The 19,470-nt window shown below is 41.1% G+C and overlaps 1 protein-coding gene across 2 annotated transcripts in view; it reads left to right on the plus strand.

Annotated features, from left to right (window-relative positions):
* Nucleotides 1–19,470, plus strand: part of LOC144694909 (histone acetyltransferase KAT6A-like) — a 160,380-nt gene that overhangs the window by 132,360 nt on the left and 8,550 nt on the right. For both annotated transcript variants that reach the window (XM_078565660.1, XM_078565661.1), the window contains exons 11-16: nt 265–426; nt 2,679–2,772; nt 7,476–7,707; nt 8,099–8,279; nt 11,683–11,964; nt 15,555–15,855. In XM_078565660.1, coding sequence (XP_078421786.1) covers nt 265–426; nt 2,679–2,772; nt 7,476–7,707; nt 8,099–8,279; nt 11,683–11,964; nt 15,555–15,855 — 1,252 coding nt within the window. The remainder of the gene's footprint in view (nt 1–264; nt 427–2,678; nt 2,773–7,475; nt 7,708–8,098; nt 8,280–11,682; nt 11,965–15,554; nt 15,856–19,470) is intronic.

Raw genomic sequence — 19,470 nt, forward strand, 5'->3', positions numbered from 1 at the left:
CCAGAAACCTAGCAGATCAGGCTCCATAGGAAACATCCAGGAAATTATTTTTGTATCTGTTTCTCTACCTCCTCCCCATGCTTGTTCTTTCAATCTCTCCATGTCCTTCACCAAGTTCGGCTATTTCCAAAAGCATCTTGCTTTGACAATTTAATATTTTCCTTTTCTTTCTCTGTGCCCTTCCGAACAAGGAACCTGTCATGGCAATGGCTTTAATATTTTATCATCTTCTTGCCATTTTGAATAACTGTCTGTTTTGTACAGGTGGATGGAAACATCAGTACCATATATTGCCAGAACCTGTGTCTACTGGCCAAACTCTTCCTTGACCACAAGACACTGTACTATGATGTGGAGCCCTTCCTCTTCTATGTATTGACACAAAATGACAGCAAAGGCTGCCATCTCGTGGGCTACTTCTCCAAGGTGAGTCCCAGCTGTTCTTCATTTCAGAAACCAATGAAACTCAAGCGACATACAATTGTAGCACTCATTCCAAACTTTTAAAACACATTTTTTAGGTTCCGGATGATCTCTCGTCTTTGAATGTGTAATGTTTGTGGTATTAGCTTTGTAGCTTTCTGCCCTATATTAAGCTCTAGACTGAAGCTTAATTTGTTCATTGGTTACTTCTCGGCTCACCACCCTGTGACTACCGCTCTCACATCTTAACGGCGACTGCAAGAAATTTAGTTGACTTCACACCTATATCTGCTCAACTGTTGCAGCCCCACTTACCCCTGCTGTGGCCTTACATGATTCAGAAGAGAGCAACACAAAATAATTAATTATTCCCTTTCTTTGAGGAGTGTGCAATTTTCGGAATTAGCCTGCATTTTATAAAGGCTACTTTTTCACATCCCACCCCCACCATTTTCTCCAGTTACTGCCTCATCTCCAGTCTCCCTTCCCCTCATCTGCAACATAATTCACCCATGCCATTGCTCTCAATTCACTTGGAATCTCTTCATCCTAGCTTCTGCCCTGCTGGAATATTGAAACCACTCTGGACAAAGTCACCGATGACACTGATTTTGACTAGTTCTTCCCCTCAGCAGCTTTTAACATGGCCAGCAGCACCATCCTTTTTCCGTGTCTCTTTATGACATTGCTCTTTTTTTATGGTTCCACTCCTACCTGGCTGCACATAACAGTACATCTCCTACCAACGCTTCTCCCAAGCCCGCATCGTTACCTTCAACATTTTCCCATCTTTGAGTCTCCCTCCCATCTCTTAATTCTCATCTGTATGTTGCTTCTTGTGTGGATATGGTTGGCTTTCATATGGATACCACTGATAACCATTTTTACCTTTGTACTACCACCCTTGATTCTGTGAATGGATTGTTTGTCTGACGGTTGTGAATTTTTCAGGATTTCTTGCAGCTCAACATTGGCAAGATTTGAGCCACTCTGATCAACTTTCCCAATTCTGTCCTGATTCCCAATGGTCCACCCTTGTGCAAATGTCTGCCTTGGCAGCACACCTTGCTGCCACTAAACCCCTTATTATTGCCTTTCTCACACACACACTTGACTTTTCCAAGGTGTTCTTGGCTTCCCTAGCTCCATCAAACTTGAATTCCAACTCTTCTACCCACACCCGATTACACTTTTTATTGCCTTGCTCCTTGTTGGCTTTAATTGGTTTCCCGCCCTTCACCTCAATTTAATATCTTTAGATCTTCGCACAGCCTCACTCTGCCCTACAGCCAATCTTCAAACCTGCTCCCTCCTTTTTTCCAGCCCTGATCTGCTGCCCCAATTTTCTTTCCCCCTCCTTTTCTTCACCATTGGTGGCAGAATCTTCAGTAGTTTTTCCCCACATGCTGGGGCTTCTCTCCTTTAGACCCCTCTAATCCGCTAGTTCATTCCGCACCTTCAAGTCCATCAGTAAAACCTGCTTCTTGAATAGCACTTTTGACTCTCTAACTTCTCCATGGCTCCAACCATCCCTTTCCCACACAACCTCTCCCTCCGTGCCCCCCAACCCACTCCAATCCCAGCCCCCACAATTATGAACAGCCTTGGGACACTTTGCAATGTTCAAGGAACAATATAAATGCACATTGCTGTCTTTAGTGCACAGACGGTGAACAAAATGTAATCGGTTCTCTTACCACTCACTACAAAGTGCACAAAACTTAGGCTGGTAGTGATTGCTCTAATTCCTTTCTCTCTGCTTGTTCAGAATCACTTTGCTTTTGTGGATTCACAGACACAAGTAACAGTGAGGAATTGTGGATCCATACCCAAATGCTATCACTCATTGCTGCTGCATGTGAGCCTTGGAACATGCCAGGCCACTTCGTTACCTTCTGGGACAAAAGTTAAAAATTGCACTCGGGCAATTTTATTTTGAACATGAAACACATTGTCTCTATGCAAATCCAGAAAGGATGTTTCCTAGAGCTGGAGACTTGCCACAAATTCTAGGTTTTATGGTACCCTATAAATAGCTTTTCTGGCAGCAACTTTAAATCATAAAAAAAACACAAACCGGGTCATGAAATTTATGGAGGAGCTGTGGGGGAAGCCAAAACTTTCCTGGCAAACCTGCACCTATGATCACAAAACCTGGGAATCTCAGGGCTAAACCTGGAGCATTGGTATGGACGTTCTATATATTTGTTCTCCTGGTTTATGATTTATTTTTATGTTCCTCCATTCATATTCAGGAGAAGCATTGCCAGCAGAAGTACAATGTGTCCTGCATCATGATTCTTCCCCAGTACCAGAGGAAGGGATATGGAAGGTTCCTCATCGACTTTAGTAAGTGGATAATCTTGCAGCAGATTTATGAGAACTCTTGAAATGTTTTTTTTTAAGAATTCATGACCACAATTCATAGCAAGCAAACAGTCTTGCCTCCCTCCATGCACAACATAACACTGAACTGTGAAATAAAACCTGATGCTTACCTCTCCTCAGAGATGTGAAAATGCAACAATGGCATCGTTACAACAACATCACTGAGAATACAAGAATAACAGGGAAGTTTTACTGCAGTTATACCGGGCTTTGGTGAGACCACATCTGGAGTACTATGTGCAGTTTTGGTCTCCTTTTTTGAAAAAAGATATAATTGCGTTAGAAGCAGTTCAAAGAAGATTCAGTCAACTCATTCCTGGGATGAAGGGCTTATCTTATGAAGAAGGGATGAATGGTTGAGGCCTATACCCCTTGGAATTTAGAAGAATGAGAGGAGAGAGATAAGATCCTGAGGGGACTGACAGGTTAGATACCAGGAGGATGTTTCCTCTTGTGGAGAAGATTAGAATTAAGGGACACATTTTAAGAATTAAGAGGTCTCCCTTTTAAGATGGAGATGAGGCAGTTTGTATGTGGAATCTCTTCCCAGGAATCAGTGGAGGCTGGGTCATTGGATTTATTCAAGGCAGAGTTAGATAGATTTATGATTGACAAGGGAGTCGAGGGATATGAGGGCCAGACAGGAAAGTGAACTTGAGACCACAACCTGATTAGCCATGACCTTATCGAATGGCAGAGCAGACTCGAAGGGCTGAATGGCCTACTCCTGCTCCTAAGTCCTGTGTTCCTTTGCTCTTAAACCTTTACAGTGATGTTTTAAAATAGGTTTTGTATTTCTACAAATACAAAGTTGTATTCTTGTAACCGGAGAAATCTACAGGATTATAGATAAATTGTAATGCATTTTGTTTTGTTCTTCAGTTCTGATCTTTTGTTTGTACTCTTGTGGAACTGTATTCATCTTATTTAAGTACTTGCATCATTTTTAATGTTTGAAGGGGTGTGGGAAAACTATGCACTGGATTAGAAAGACGGCGTTGTGATTATAGTTCCTTGCAGGATAATTTTCACTCTTAAGAATGTGCCCTATTTAGGTGAGGTACACATGAAGGGACTGTGTAGCAGGGACATTCACCCTAGTATGTATCTAGAGAGTTGTAGAGAAACATTAGAAGTGCCTAGAAGCAGATTTCCAGTTCAACCTGTTAACAGGGAAAGAAGATTGAGACTTATAAGTAATGGGGAAAATAGGGATATGTTTGCATTTAAAGCTATTTCCCCATTGGTTAAATGTGGCAGAAAATGTACCGCGGACTAGATTTTACAGCCACTCCCTGCCCCCGCCAGGCGTGGGCATGTAAAATATATCGAATGGCTAATCTACCACCTTCCTGCCCCCCCGCCGCGACCCACTGCTGTAATACGCTGGGCAGTGTTGGGAGGCAGAAGAAAGTGAGAAGGCTATTTTTTCAACAGATTCGGTGAAACGGAAGGAAGGAAGGGGTGGGCACATCACTCAGGGCAGTGCCCTGTGCGCATTGGGGGAATAAGCTGCGACCACCTCAGCTATGTTACACTGACCATCACATATGGAGGCCAAGTTGAGTTTACACAAAAGTGCTGGTGTGGACTGCATTGTCTCAGTGGCATTATTTGGGAACGCAGAGAGGCTGTTGTAATAGTCACTCAAGCCATACTGCATATTGGGAGAGTCAGAGGCAAAGGCTGAACGTTAACCTGAGTGCCTGACGGTAGGCTTCGAGCGTTAAACAGCTTTGCTGGAATGGATTGGTTCCCCCAGATACTTAAGAAAAAATAAAGACTTACGTTCATTTAGTGCCTTTCACAACTCAAGAATATCCCAAAGTGCTTCACAGGCAACAAAGTACTATTAAAGTGGAGTCACTGTTGTAAAATATTGTGCATTTTGTGCACAGAAAATTCCCACAAACAGCTGTGTGATAATGACCAGATAATATGTCATAGTGCTGTTGGTTGAGTAGTAAATATTGACCCCAGGGCACCAGGGAGAACTGCTGCTCCTCTTTGAAATAGGACCGGAGAAAATCTGACATCCACCTGAGAGAGCAGACAAGGCCTTCTTTTAACGTCTCATCCAAAAGATAGCACTTCTGACAGTGTAGCACTCCGTCTGTACTGCACTGAAATGTCAATCTAGATTTTGTGCTCAGGCCTGTGGAGTGGGACTTTTTGTTAATTCTTTCACGGGATGTGTGCGTCGCTGGCTAGGCCAACATTTATTGAATTGATTATTGCCTTGTGTTCCACGTTCAAGTTGTAAAATTAATACAACTTTTCTGTCTGTTATTCGCTGTCAAAATGTGAATGGATGCATTGAGTCAGCTCCTTGGCTTGTGAAAGTGAATGTTCCAAGACATGAGTTTGAAAGTTACCAGTGGATCACTGTCCATGTGAAAGCTTCTGGCAAACATAAAACATTGCCTTTCCCAGCATAAAAGCTTTGCCACAAACCTCATTACACCCTACTGCTATGAAGCTGTAAAGGAAATGCAAATGGGGCCTATTAAGACTGCACAAATTGATTAAGAAACACTTCCGTGCTTAAGCTCTGAGGATGATTTCTGTGGTCTCACTAAGTACAGAAGTAGCAAAGGTTGACCATCTTCACGCAAAACAATGATGGTTAGTGCCAGCAGTGCAGTATCCTGTGCACGCCAGCTGTGAAAATCAATCAATCAGGAATATAGCAGAGCTGTGAAAAAGATGTGTAGACACAAAGGAATGAATTTTCAGCGTTTGTGTTTTTTTAAAATACCATCAGGGAAAGGGAAGAAAAACTTGAGTTCATCCACCACCAATTTGAGTTATCATGGTGATCAGTGAATGAAATTTCAATAGAAATATCCCCATCCGTGATTTTGGCAGTAGTGGAATAACCAGAGAAATGTTTTAAATGTTGGACACAGGCTGTTCACACCATTGACCTGGGGTTCTGCAGGTTTTCTGTCAAGGAAATTGGGAGAACTACAGAATTTCTCGGCCAGTATCTTTATCACTAACATTTAGAAAATTACCATGAAAAAAAATCCCACCCCACTTGGCGTATGTCATACAGATTCGAAACGTTAACTGTGTTTCTCTCTCCACAGATGCTGCTAGACCTGCTGAGTATTTCTAGCATTTCCTGTTTTTGTTAATGCCTACATTCATGCCTTAAGCTGACTGTAACTCTCAACTTTTTTTTATCCTTTCATGGGATGTTAGCGTCGCTGGCAGCATTTGTTGCCCATCCCTAATTGCCCTTGAAATTGAGTGGGCTTGCTAGGCCATTTCAGATGGCAATTAAGAGTCAAGTCACATATCGGCCAGACCAGATAAGGATGGCAGATTTATTTCCCTAAAGAACATGAACCAGATGGGTTTTTACGACAATTGATGATAGTTGTCATGGTCACCATTAATGAGACTAGCTTTATATTCCAGATTTTTAAGATTGAATTCGAACTCCACCAAATTTGAACCCATGGTCCCAGAGCAGTCTGGGCCTCTGGATTACTAGCCCAGTGACGTTACCACAATGCCACCATCTACTCCACCCCTCACCACAGTGACAGCTCAGTGAGCTTTGCTTGTGTAGGTGTTTTATCATGATACACCACTGGTCTTGGCAGCTCCTCCATATCACCAGACTTCCCTGCTTTACAGTGCAGTAGTTTTCTCTTTGATTGGAAGAAAAGGAGACCGACTATTTTTAAGTACTTGTGTGATTGGCATAACCACCAAAAGAGTAGTCACAAAGATTATACAAGCATCAATCTGCCATACTTGCTTGTTTTACACAAACGTTTAAACTGAACTAAGATTCCTTGACTTTGTTTCATGAGAAAGCAATGATATTTTATCCTCCACTTAGCCCACCTTCATTCATATCGCTGGTTTCCCTCTCTTTCTTCACTGATTGCTCATGCCTTTTCCTTTGCTCCTCCTCTTCTCACTCATCCCTGCGCCCTTCATTACCTCTTTTATCCCCACTCACCCTATCCCTCTCTCACTTCTCTCTGTCCCCTCTTTTCTCTTTCCCCTCTTACTTCCCCATCCATATCACCTCTTTCCATTTGCCCACCCCCCACCCAGTCTTTGATTAAAAGGAAACACTCTCCCTAATGTTCTTCTCCCATCCACTTCCTGGCTATTGTGAGGGAAGTGCACATTAAAGAACTAATATTGGAATCAGACCTATTATTTTAATTATCTTCCCTGTTGAGATCCATCCACAGGACTTTGCAGCTGAGGCAGCTGGACAGCTGTTTCCCCAGACTCCTGCCAATGCCATACTGTAATTAGCTGTGAACAAAAGCTGCAGCATGGGTTAACTCATTTTTGCCATCTGGTTGTTCTGTGTTATGCTTATATTTGTTGCTTTCTTTCTACACCTACATTTCCCCCCACACCTCCTTGGCACTGCATTGATCATAGTTGCGAGCATTGTTTAACTGAAGGCGAAATTGGGAAAGGCGGCTTTGCCTCTTCAGATAGCCAATTGGTTATGTTCAGTACGTGTAAGGGAAGTGATCACTTACCCTCCCTTATTCCTTGGTGCAAAAATATATGTAAAATGCTCTTGTATCACAAGTTAACCTTTGAATCTGACTTTGGATATTTTGTAATAATGTGTTCTACATGGTTTGAAAACTGATAGGCAAAACATTTTCTCCGAGCAGGTTATTTACTATCAAAGCGGGAAGGCCAGGCTGGATCGCCAGAGAAGCCGTTGTCTGACCTGGGCCGCCTCTCATACATGGCGTACTGGAAGAGTGTGATCTTGGAGTGCCTTCACCAATGTCATGACAAGCAACTCAGCATCAAGAAACTGAGCAAGTTAACAGGGATCTGCCCCCAGGATATCACCACAATACTGCAGCATCTAAAGATGCTACAGTTACGCAACGACCGGTATGTGGCCATTAATTTCATTTTTCTCATTGCTCTGTTCTTCACAAAGAGGAGAGAATACCTCTATACATTTCCTCCTCCTTGGAAGCATGCAGCAAAAAGTAAAGGAAAGCAAATGAATTTTTGTGCATTTAGTGCACTAGTTTCCTGCAGTCATTCAGAAAAGTATCCTAACTAATCTGAAATAAGTGAACGCAAGTAAACAATGGTTTTTCAGTAATTATTTTTGAATCATAAAGGAATTTATGTTTACTGAAATAGCAATACCCAAGAGCACAGTTACAGATCCACACTAATACTGCTGTGGTCCTAAGTGCTGGGTGTTTGAAATTTCATTGTGCTTCTGTTTGACAGTATCCTTTTAATGAGTTTATTTCAACATTGTTGCAAGGTTTCTGGTCATTCGTCGGGAGAAGCTGATTCAGGAGCACATGGCAAAGCTTCAAGCTAATCCACGACAGATTGAAGTTGATCCTGACAGTTTACGCTGGACGCCTCTGATCTTTTCAAACACTGTTGTGTCTGAGGAAGAGGAGGATGAAGATGAGGAAGATGAGACTCCAGCATTAAAGGTAACTGTTCAAAGGGAAAATCAATCTTCTTATCAGGCACTTTTTAAAAAGATTCCCTGGATTTGGATTTGGATTTCTCACTCAATGCTACACCCTCCAAATCAATTGTTTTCATTTTTTTTTTTAAAAAACCACAATGAATAAAAGAGGGAAAAAAGTACACATTAACTATATAAATGCTCAAAAATTGTCTTCATATGAATCTGCAACAGATGTAATTTTACTTGAAACCAACAGAGTACAGAATTTGTCTGCTACGTCTTATAGTTAGTGGAGGTGAGTTAGAATTAGACAGCTAATAGATCTAATGCATGACTGCCAGCATTATCTGAGCTTGAATGGTTTTACTGGGACCTGAGAATAAGCCTAACCTTTAGTCTAACAGTTTGATCCTGGTAGCCGTTGCCCATTGTGATTGTTCTTGATCTCTTGTTGCAATAAGAATCACATAGCAATGAAACTCTAATAACTTGCTCTGAATCTAATCCAAGTATGATTTATCGTTTGTAGAAAGTGTAGATGCACAGGTTTGTCATCAGATGGCAGCAGAAGCATATCATACGTTACATGTAGCCTCGTGTTGAAATCAAATGTAGATGCAGCAAAGTTTTGACTAGTAATTAGTACATCAAAAGATAAGTTAAATATCCATTTGACCAAACAAATAAATCCAAAAGCAGAATACTGTAGACACTGAAAATCAGAAACTAAAACAGAAAATTATGGAAATACTCGGCAAACCTGGCAGCATCTGTGGGGAGAGAAACAGTTAATGTTTCAGGCCTATAAGTTTTCTCTCTCCATAGATGCTGTGAATATTTCTAGCATTTTCTGCTTTTATATTATAAATAAATCATGATGTGAGTCACTTCTAATAAGTTTGACCATCAGACTTCCTGAGCCAAACATGAGAAAGCAAACTACCTTTGTTACATCAAGGGGTTTGCTTCATTTGAAATCAAGAAGCTAGAGAACTTTGTCTCCTCCTCACATGGCTCTGTATTCAATTTTCAGAAAATGTTAGTGCCAACCTTCAGGCGAGATGCCTTTGTTGGCTGTTTATCCTGAAACTGAAGGAGTATCTGGCAGTTGTCATGTTGGGTTTTGGAGGATGGGGGAGGGGGAAGTCTCTCAAATCGGGTGGCCCATTCAGAGATCACCGTCTCCAAATCATGAAACTTCACAAAGAGGAATGGATTAATTGGGAATTCAAAACCCACCACTTCTTTCACTCTTGCCATTTGGATACTGGGTTTCAACTTTGGCTTGGATTCCAATTAGCTTTCTAAATGTTTACTGGTTTTATTTTGACTGTGGTACCTTGATAAAACGTGATGCAGTCCTGCTTCTCGTAGGCTGTACTTTGTATGCCTTTACACATTTACTCAGCAGGCTGAAAAGTGACGGATCTGAGCTTAGGCACCAAATTTACTTTGCAACAGTAACTGTGGAAGATTCAATCTCTTGTGTCTGCCTTGCCAAGTTATTAGCTGTGACTGGTCTTTTTTAATCCCAATTCCCTGGCTTTTTTCCATATTCCTTAACACCCTTACTGCACCAATAAGCATATATCTCCCTTTTGACCATCTGAATTGATTTGCATCTTTGGCCATCGAAGGTGATGTGCATTGTCGCCACCCTTCCAGTGAAGAATTAACTTGGAATCACTTTTAACTGGTTTGCTTCTAATTTTAACGGTCATGCCTGTTGATTCCAAGGCTCAACCTGGTGAGTTGTGATTGAAATCTCATCACGATTAATATATCCTTCCAAAGGTGGCCTGCTCCAAACACAATGGGCTAGGCCCTGCTGGATAAATAAGGGCAAGTAAACAAGGAATGCTGGTATTAATGTGCAAATCAGCCACTAAATTCAGGCATTAAAGAGGTATGTTTGTGTTGCGAATCACCAGAACTTGCTGGGTCCGTTTACTCTGGTATGCCATTTGCTTCACACAAGTAAAATCTCAACCTTAGTCTCTCCATTATGTGTAAGAGCTTGCTTTATTTGCATATTAAATGTTCATTAAATTTGCCACAAAGTTGGGTGTGGAATGTAACAGCATAAATACTTTTCATTGCACTATCATGCAATTGATCAACCTCCAGCCGAGAGAGGTAACAATAATCTAATTCCGATATATAGATTAAAAATGTCAAATTTAGAAAAAAAAAGTCTTTCTTCCCTGGGTCAAAATCCTGTAACTCCCTTCCTAATAGCACAGTGGGTATACCCTATACCACATGGACTGCAGCGGTTCAAGAGGGCAATTAAAGATGGGCAATAGGTGCTGGTCTAGTCAACTATGCTATGAAAGAATTTTTTTTAAATCTTTCTCTTTTGTCCCTCCCTCTCCCTTAATTCTGATTGTCTTTCCCTCACTTCATTGCTCTTTCTGTGCCTGATTTGCCTCTACTAAACAAGTAACCTCATGTCTGCGACTCAAAAGTCCAGCGGCACCATACTCTCAAGCAATAAGGTGAACACCAGATTGGTCATCGGGTGTCAGTTGTGTAAATGGCTGAAAGGAGTTTCACAAGTGTGCCTTAAGTGACACACCAGTCTACTTCCTTTGCAACTCTCGGCAGGGCATGTCCTGATCTGCTGCTCTCAGCATATGGACAATTATGGAAATTGATGGGAAAAGTAGATATAAACACTATCAATTAACAATTCACATTGGAGAAACAGTAAGATTTTCTGTTACAGGAAATCAGATGCGTACAAAGATGCTCGCTTTAGCTTTTTTTTACATGCCAGAGAACTGCGTGTTGAACCCTGCCACTATTTGATTTGTGGTGCTAATACCGGTTCCATCACAATTTCTTGAAATATCAAAGAGGAAACCCATCTTCAAACCAGCCTGAATATTTAGTTTGATGGCTATCAATCTCATTGATCTGCTGGACTGTAGAATGTTGTTTATACCTGATGCCTGCCAGATGTTTTGGGCTTAATTAACTGGGATTCAAAAGGTGAGACCAATCTACCTTTCCCATCAAGTTCCATAATTGTCCATATGCTGAGAGCATCAGATCAGGACATGCCCTCCAAGAGGAGAGGAAGTAGACAGGTGTGTCACTTCAGGCATACTTGTGAACCTCCTTTCAGCCATTTACACAACTAACACCCGGTGACCAATCTGTTGTCCACCTTATTCCTTGAGGGTATGGTGCCTCTGGACTTTTGAGTCTCAGTCATGTGGTTACTTTTTTTTGGTGTTCTGCTTTCTGAAGCATTGGCTCTGTTCCTATCTGAACCTTACAGACAGAGCTATTATCCTTTCACACTGTACAAAAAGATAGGACTTGAATTTATACCTTATTATCAACTTTGTAAGTGAAGCCCGGGATCTAGAAGGTGATTCACCATTCATTTCTTAAATTACATTTATTTCAAACAGACTGAAAACACCAATGAGTTATGGGATAAGAAGGAACCCAATGGTTACGTACCATTCCAGAACGGCAGGCAAATAGCAGCATGCGCAACAACATGCAAAGCTCGACAGGACAGTTCTGTGGAAGGTCTTATGCCAAATGGCGAGAACAAGCGGAAGCATTTCAGCGAGAGCAGTGAGGAGGAGGAGGAGGAGGAAGACTATGAGGATGAAGAAGGTGATGACACAAGGCCGAGCTCTCCACCTGTACTCACAAAACCAGCACTGCGAGGAGTGAAGAGGAAGGTAAAATTTGGGAAGCCGCTTTTGTCCTTTTCCTAGCCAAATGTATCTCTTTTGGACCCTTTTTGCCAATAGCACAGAAATGTCCAAGCACTGAGACAACACCTTTGGTTGACACACATTTTTGTTTTGATTCCATACTCGCTGCAGGGAAGAACTGATCATTATATGGATAGACTACATTCTCTGGTTGTGGAGTCAGTGATGGGGGATTGTCAATTTACAGTAGCCATTCAGGATGAGAAGTTAGGAGAAAATAATTTACATTGTGGGTTGTTGGAGTATGGAATGCTTTTCCAAATGGAGTGTTTGAGATAGACCATCACATCTTTTAAGAGAAAATTGGATAAATACTTGAAGCACTGGAAGATGGAAATTTTGGGAAAGAGCAAGGGAGTGGGATTAGTTTTGAAGTGCCCAATGCGGAATGGGCCAAGTGGCCTCATTTTGGCCCATAAATCTCTATGGCTCAATACTTCTATGTTAGTTCCTCTTCCCTACATATGTTTTAACATTGAAAATTCACTGTGCAAGATACTGCAAACATGACCCTGTGTTCCATCATATCACCTATCAAATGGCTTTATATTGCATTACCTATAGTTAGTGGGAGGAGAGGAAGTGGAACTTTAAAATAAACTATTTTGATCTTGCATTGTGCATAAAGACTGGCATGAATCTGAATAGATCCTTTCATTTTCATGTTAAAAATTTGCATTTGTCCTCATTTGGTTTGAAGTAATAAATAATGGTATTTTTATTCAGGCAGGCCTTTTGTAATATATTGAATGTAAATTAAGGCACCATTTTGAAAAAATGGCAGATTGGTTATGCAGTAAATATTCTCTCTCTCTGCAGGTTTCAGTATGTAACTAGTTGTGATCATTTTACTGTTTAAAAGATAAAAATATTACAGATTCGAGAGGGAGAAGTGTTTAAGTAATGAAGTTTAATGCAGAAACCTCAGCCAGCTCAACCCCCCACTTCCCCCAACAACCCCCCACCTCTGCCTTGACCCCAATCAATATACTTTTCTCCTTCCTCTTTTTTTTCCATCTCCTCTTCCTCAGCCCCCAACCCCAAAGAATGTCTGAGTATTTCCAGGACTGTGTCAGTTCTTGATTCAACTGATATGCTGTGCTTCAAAGTAACCCAAAGTGAGCCTCCACATGCTGTTTTAGTGAAGTCTTTTTAACTTGCACTGTGGGAAACAGCAGCTGGGTGAACCACTTGTTAATGGCCTGATAACATCATGCCAAACCCAGATACGTTTCCTTGAGTCGGAGGAAGATACATCATTTTGAAATAAAATTCTCATTCTATCTCATTTTCTTCCACAGTCTCAATGAAGGGCTGTGAGCAAAATGATAGGATGGGGTTAAATTGCGAAGCATGTTGCAATAACTGTTACCATAGAAAACTGTAGAATCCAAAGGACATAGAATTACACTCTTGAGAAATAGTTTTAAGAGATCAAGAAGAAGCTCTTCACTTAAAAGGAGTGAATGTTTGGCAACATCTGCCACCTGAAATTGGAAAGCCAGAAACACTAGAGATACTCCTGCTGCAGGATGCTTTCACAGAAGAGTTCAATGAGTCAAATGGCCTTTCCTGTCCTTGGCTTTCCTTATTGGCTAAACTGAATTATGTCAAGAATTAGCAGAGACATATCACCTGCAGTAAGCCTTTGTCCTCACTAGAAGTGAAATTTGATTACCATCTCTGCATGTGAATTTCAACAAACATATAACAAAAAACTGATGGCACAAATGGATCACTAGATAAATGCTGATCACAACAATCTCCTGAGTAGAATTATTTAACATCACTGCTGACAGCCATGGCTTAATATTTTCTAACATTTTTTTGCATTATTTCAGCTGAAAGAAAATTATTTTATAATTGCAAAGCCAGATGCATGAAAAGATATGGCTTTTTTTGGTTTTATAGCTTCTCCATACACATGTGATGGAGGTGCTTGTTCACTCGAGTAGAATGAATATACTGGAAAAATTGCAGGCCAGCAGTGTGTTTGTGGATCATGAACATGAGAGCAAAGCCATCACAGAATCACAGTGCAGAAGAGGCCCTTCTGCCCGTTGAGTCTGCACCGACACATGAGAAACACCTGACCTACCTACCTACCTAATCCCATTTGCCAGCACTTGGCCCATAGCCTCGAATGTTATGACGTGCCAAGTGCTCATCCAGTTACTTTTTAAAGGATGTGAGGCAACCCGTCTCCACCACCCTCCCAGGCGGTGCATTCCAGACCGTCACCACCCTCTGGGTAAAAAAGTTTTTCCTCACATCCCCCCTAAACCTCCTGCCCCTCACCTTGAACTTATGTCCAAGCATGGTCTTTTTCTGTTGTCTTAAGGTTACCACTTTGCAGTTGTTCATCTATCCCTTTCCAATGCTATTGCCATTTTCTGTGGATACTAATTTTTCTCTGTAGTTTATAGTAGGTGGGCTTGCCATTGTCACTGAGACTGTACATCATTGATGCCTGATAGGTTAATTCAGAAACAAAAGCAAAATACTGCGGATGCTGGAAACCTGAAATAAAAACAGAAAATGCTGGAAATACTCAGCAGGTCTGGCAGCACCTGTGGAGAGGGAAACAGTGAGCATTTTAGGCCAATCACCTTTCATCAGAATTTCTTATTCTGTTTTTAATTCAGAAATTATCTGTTTATGAGAAGCAATAAGTTTGATGCTCTTTGCTTAATCCAGTTGTGGTTTTCTCTCTGAATTTGTTGGTGTTGACACTTACCACCCAGCCAACTTTGCCGTCCAGAACCTGATTCAGAATCTGTTCTTTTAAGCTGTTTTCCTATTGTAAGTCTTGCTATATAATATACATATAATAAATATATGTACATGCAAACGTGTGCATGTTTGTGTGTATCTATCTATATATATTATATATATAATACATTTTATACACACATTTTATTTATGTATATATATATATATAATATATATTTATATATATATATATACACATGCCAAAACAGAAATCAAATTCTTTTTTAAAAATGTTTAACTGAGTTAGCAATTGCACTAGGTGGCAGTGTCTCCCACAAGTTGGTACAGTATCTGCTGAGGTTTACCCATGTTCTCAATGTTGCAAAGGCAGTCACCTCTTCGATTCATATTAACCCTCCCACCCCTTGATAGCATGTTTTACATTTCAACTCTGCTGGCTGCAGACAGCCTGGAAGCGTATTTGTGCAGAGTTAGCATTTGCATTTTTAAGATAACATTTAACAATGTTTATATGTTTAACTCAAGCTCATAATTCACTATCACAAGAAGGGAAATTTTACTCTGAGTTTGTTCTTTTAGGCTGCATTCAACCAGCAGGGTGATAAGCTGAGAGAGGCTGAGAATTGTACATTTGTAGCACTTACACTTGTGACACCAACTGGCATAAAGTATTTTGCCTTTAAGAAACAGTTAATTTGAGATGTATGAAGCTTGAAATCTGTCTCCCCTCCAGAAAATAGTGTTGATTTTTAACTGTGGTTGTATTGATGCAGACAGAAATGTCAGCTATTTTTATAATTCATGATGTTGTTTCTCCCTAGAGAGTGGTAATTCACCGGAAAAAACGTGGGCGAAAGCGTAAGCTGCACAACAGCAGTGTTGTGACAGAGACCATCTCAGAGACAACCGAGGTGCTGGATGAACCATTTGATGATTCTGACACAGAACGACCAATGCCACACCTCGAACCAACTTTTGAGTTGGAAGAGGAGGAGAGAAATGAGAAGGAACATCGAGGTGGTCGCATCTTCAGAAGTCTGACATCTGGTGGTGTTGTACGAAAACGCACTTCCTCCCAGAGAAAGGCTACAGAAGAAAATGGTGATGCTAACGCAGTTCAAGGTATTTGACTATTGAATTAAATCATTTCAGTGCGATAGTATCATTTGGTTTTGAGTAATTATGAAAGAGACCATAAAATCGTGAACATAAAATTAGTCAACTGAGGATGAGCTAATTTTAGTGATTGAAGAAGGCACCTAGCACAGGTAGATTGGACAAGGTGGTTCCAGAGTCAGGTTGTGACAGAGCAATCGAAGGCATGCAAGGAAGAGGTAGTTCGGGTGCAAACTAGCAATGTTTCTCTGGAGGTAAAAGATAAAGCTAGAGAGGCCCCAATAAATAGTGGGAGACTTATGACAGATATCAGGAGCAAGATTCAGTTAATAAACAGGAAGAAAGTACAGGATAGAATTGAGAAAGTTAATATGGGAGGCAAAGAGTCATCACAAGTAAAGATTAGCAAGCAACATTGAATTGAACCCTGAAACATTTTTTTAAGTACATAGAGTGGAAGCAGTTAGCTAGATAAATGTTGGACCAGATAAGGAAGAATGCCAGAATGGAGTTGTTGACAGATTGTGTCTGACTAGCTGGATTGAATTCTTCGATGAGGTACGTAGCAGGCTGTTCAAGGTGGTTTGGTCATTGTAAGTATGGACTTGGGAAAGGAAATCAATCAAGTGCCACAGGGGAGGTTCTTAAGGTGGAAGCTTTTGGAATAAAGGGGAAAGTGACAGGATGGGAGCAGAGAGCAGTGGTAGATGGATGCTTTTCGTACTTGGGAGGTGTTTCCCAAGAATAATTTTTGGATCTGTTTCAGTTTTTTATAAATGACCTAGACTCAGGTGCATGGAACAACAATATGAAGTTTGCAGATATGAAACCAGGCAGTATGGTTGGCAGCGATGAAGATAGTTGTAGCCTTCAGGGTGATGAAATGGGCAGTGGAGTTCAATGCAGAAAAGTGTGAAATGATTCACTTTGGGAGAAGGAGTACAGAAAGATGGTTTACTTATAAATTTTTAACACTAGATGAGCAGAGAGACCTTTGGTGTCCATATACACAAATCTCTAAAAATGGCAGGGCAAGTTCATAAGGCAGTTTAAAAAGTATTTGTGGGTCACTTGCGCTTATAAATAGAGGGATAGATTGTAAAAGCAAAGAGGTCATACAAAACATTATAAATCACTGGTTAGGCCTCAGGTGGAGTATTGTGGACAATTCTGGGTATCGTACTTAAGGAAAGATGTAAAGGCCTGAGTAAGCGCAGAGGCCAGGTTGACCAGGATGTTCCCAGCGATAGAGATATGAGTTTTGAGGAGAGGTTGTAAAAGTTAGGACTGTTCTCCTCGAAAGAAAGTAAGTTGAGAGTGACCAAATTGAGGTTTTTCAAGATGGAGTTTTAATTAATTCAAGGAATGTGGGCGTCGCTGGCAAGATCAGCATTTATCGTCTATCCCTAATTGCCCTTGAGATGGAGAGTCTACCTGACTTACTGGGCCATTTTGGTGGGCACTTAAGAGTCAACCACATTGCTGTGGGCCTGGAGTCACATATCGGCCAGACTGGGTAAGCATGGCAGATTTCCTTCCCTATAGGATATCAATGAACCAGATAGATTTTATAACAATCCCATAGTTTCATGGTCACCATTACTGATAATGGCTTGTTATTACAGATTTGTTTAATTGAATTTTAATCGAATTCTGCAGCAGCTGGGGTTGAATTTGAACTCCTGTCTCCAGATCATTTGTCCAGGCTACGGGCTTGCAGGAAACTATAGGCCAGTTAGCCTAACACCTGTCACAGGGAAAATGCTAGAATCCATTATTAAGGAGATAATCGTGAGATACTTAGAAAACCCAATGTAACCTGGCAGACTCAATGTGTTTTTGTGAAAGGGAATAGTGTTTGACTCTAATTTATTAGAATTCTTTGAGGAAGTAGCAAACAAAGGGGAACCTGTAGAAGTGGTGTACTTGGTGCCACATCAAAAATTACTCCACAAAATAAGAGCTTATGGTGTAGGGGTAACATCTTAACATGGATAAAGAGTTGATTAGCTAACAGGAAGCAGAGAGTAGGGATAAATTTTCAGGATGATAAATTGTAACTAGTGGAGTGCTACAGGGATCAGTGTTGGAGCCTCAACTATTTACAGTCTCTATCAATGACTTGGATGAAGGGACCAAATGTATGGTTGCTAACTTTGCTGATGAGACAAAGAATAGGTAGGAAAGTAAGTTGTCAAGAGGACATGAAGAGTCTGCAAAGGGAATTAGATAGATGAAGTGAGTGGCCAAAAATTTGGCAGATGGAGTATTATGATGGAAGATGTAAACTTGTCCACTTTGTCAGGAAGAATAAAAAAGCAACATATTATTTAAATAGAGACTACAGAGTTCTATGGTACAGGGGGATCTGGGTGCCTTGGTAACAAATCACAAAACATTAGTATGCAGGTACAGCAAGTGATTGGGAAAGCAAATGGAATATTGACATTTATCACAAGGGCAATCGAGTATAGAAGTAGGGAAGTTGTTGCTACAGCTGTACATGGCCTTGGTGAGACCGAATCTGGAGTTCTATGTACAGTTTTGGCTTTCTTTCCTAAGAAAGGATATAATTGCATTAGAAGCGGTTCAGACAAGGTTCACTGGGCTGGTTCCTGGGATGAAAGAAAGATTGAACAAATTGGGCTTCTACCCATTGCAGTTTAGAAGAACGAGAGGCGATCTTACTGAAACGCATAAAATTCTGAGGGTACTTGACAGTTGTTTTATATCTTTCACAGGACGTGGGCATTTTATTACCCTTCCCTAATTACCTTTGAGAAGGTAATTAGGGATGGGTGTACCTACAACACATGAACCGCTGCAGTTCATGTGTTGTAGGTACACCCACAGTGTTGTTATGGAGGGAGTTCCAGGATTTTGATCCAGCAAAAGTGAAGGAACGGCGATTTGTTTCCAATTCAGGATGGTGTGTTACTTGGAGGGAAACTTCCAGGTGATGGGTGTTCCCATCTGTCTGCTGCCCTTGTTCTTCTAGGTGATAGAGGTTGCGGGTTTGGAAGGTGCTGTCGAAGGAGCCTTCATGAGTTGCTGCAGTGCATCTTGTAGATGGTACACACTGCTGCTACTGTGCGTCAGTGGTGGAGGGAGTGAATGTTTGTGGATGTGGCGCCAATCAAATGGGCTGCTTTGTCCTAGATGGTGTTGAGCTTCTCGAGTGTTGTTGGAGGTGCACTCATGCAGGCAAGTGGAGAGTATTCCATCACACTGCTGACTTGTGCTTTGTTGATGGTGGACAGGCTTTGGGAAGTCAGCAGATGAGTTAATCTTCACAAAATTCCCTGCCTCTGACCTGTTCTTTTAGCCATAGTATTTATATGGCTGGTCCAGTTCAGTTTCTGGTCAGTGGTAAGCCCCCCCAGGATGTTGACAGTGAGGGATTCCGCAATAATAATGCCATTGAACGTCATGGGGAGATGATTAGGTTCTCTCTTGTTGGAGATGGTCATAGCCTGGCACTTGTGTGGTACAAATGTTATTTGCTACTTATCAACCCAAGAGTGGATACTGAGTGAATGTTTCCTCTTGTGGGGAAGCCTAGAATTAGGGGACACAGTTTAAAAATTAGGGGTCTCTCATTTAAGACGGGTATGAGGAGAA

Source organism: Cetorhinus maximus, chromosome 20 (genome assembly GCF_964194155.1).
Source record: "Cetorhinus maximus chromosome 20, sCetMax3.hap1.1, whole genome shotgun sequence".
Taxonomy (NCBI): domain Eukaryota; kingdom Metazoa; phylum Chordata; class Chondrichthyes; order Lamniformes; family Cetorhinidae; genus Cetorhinus; species Cetorhinus maximus.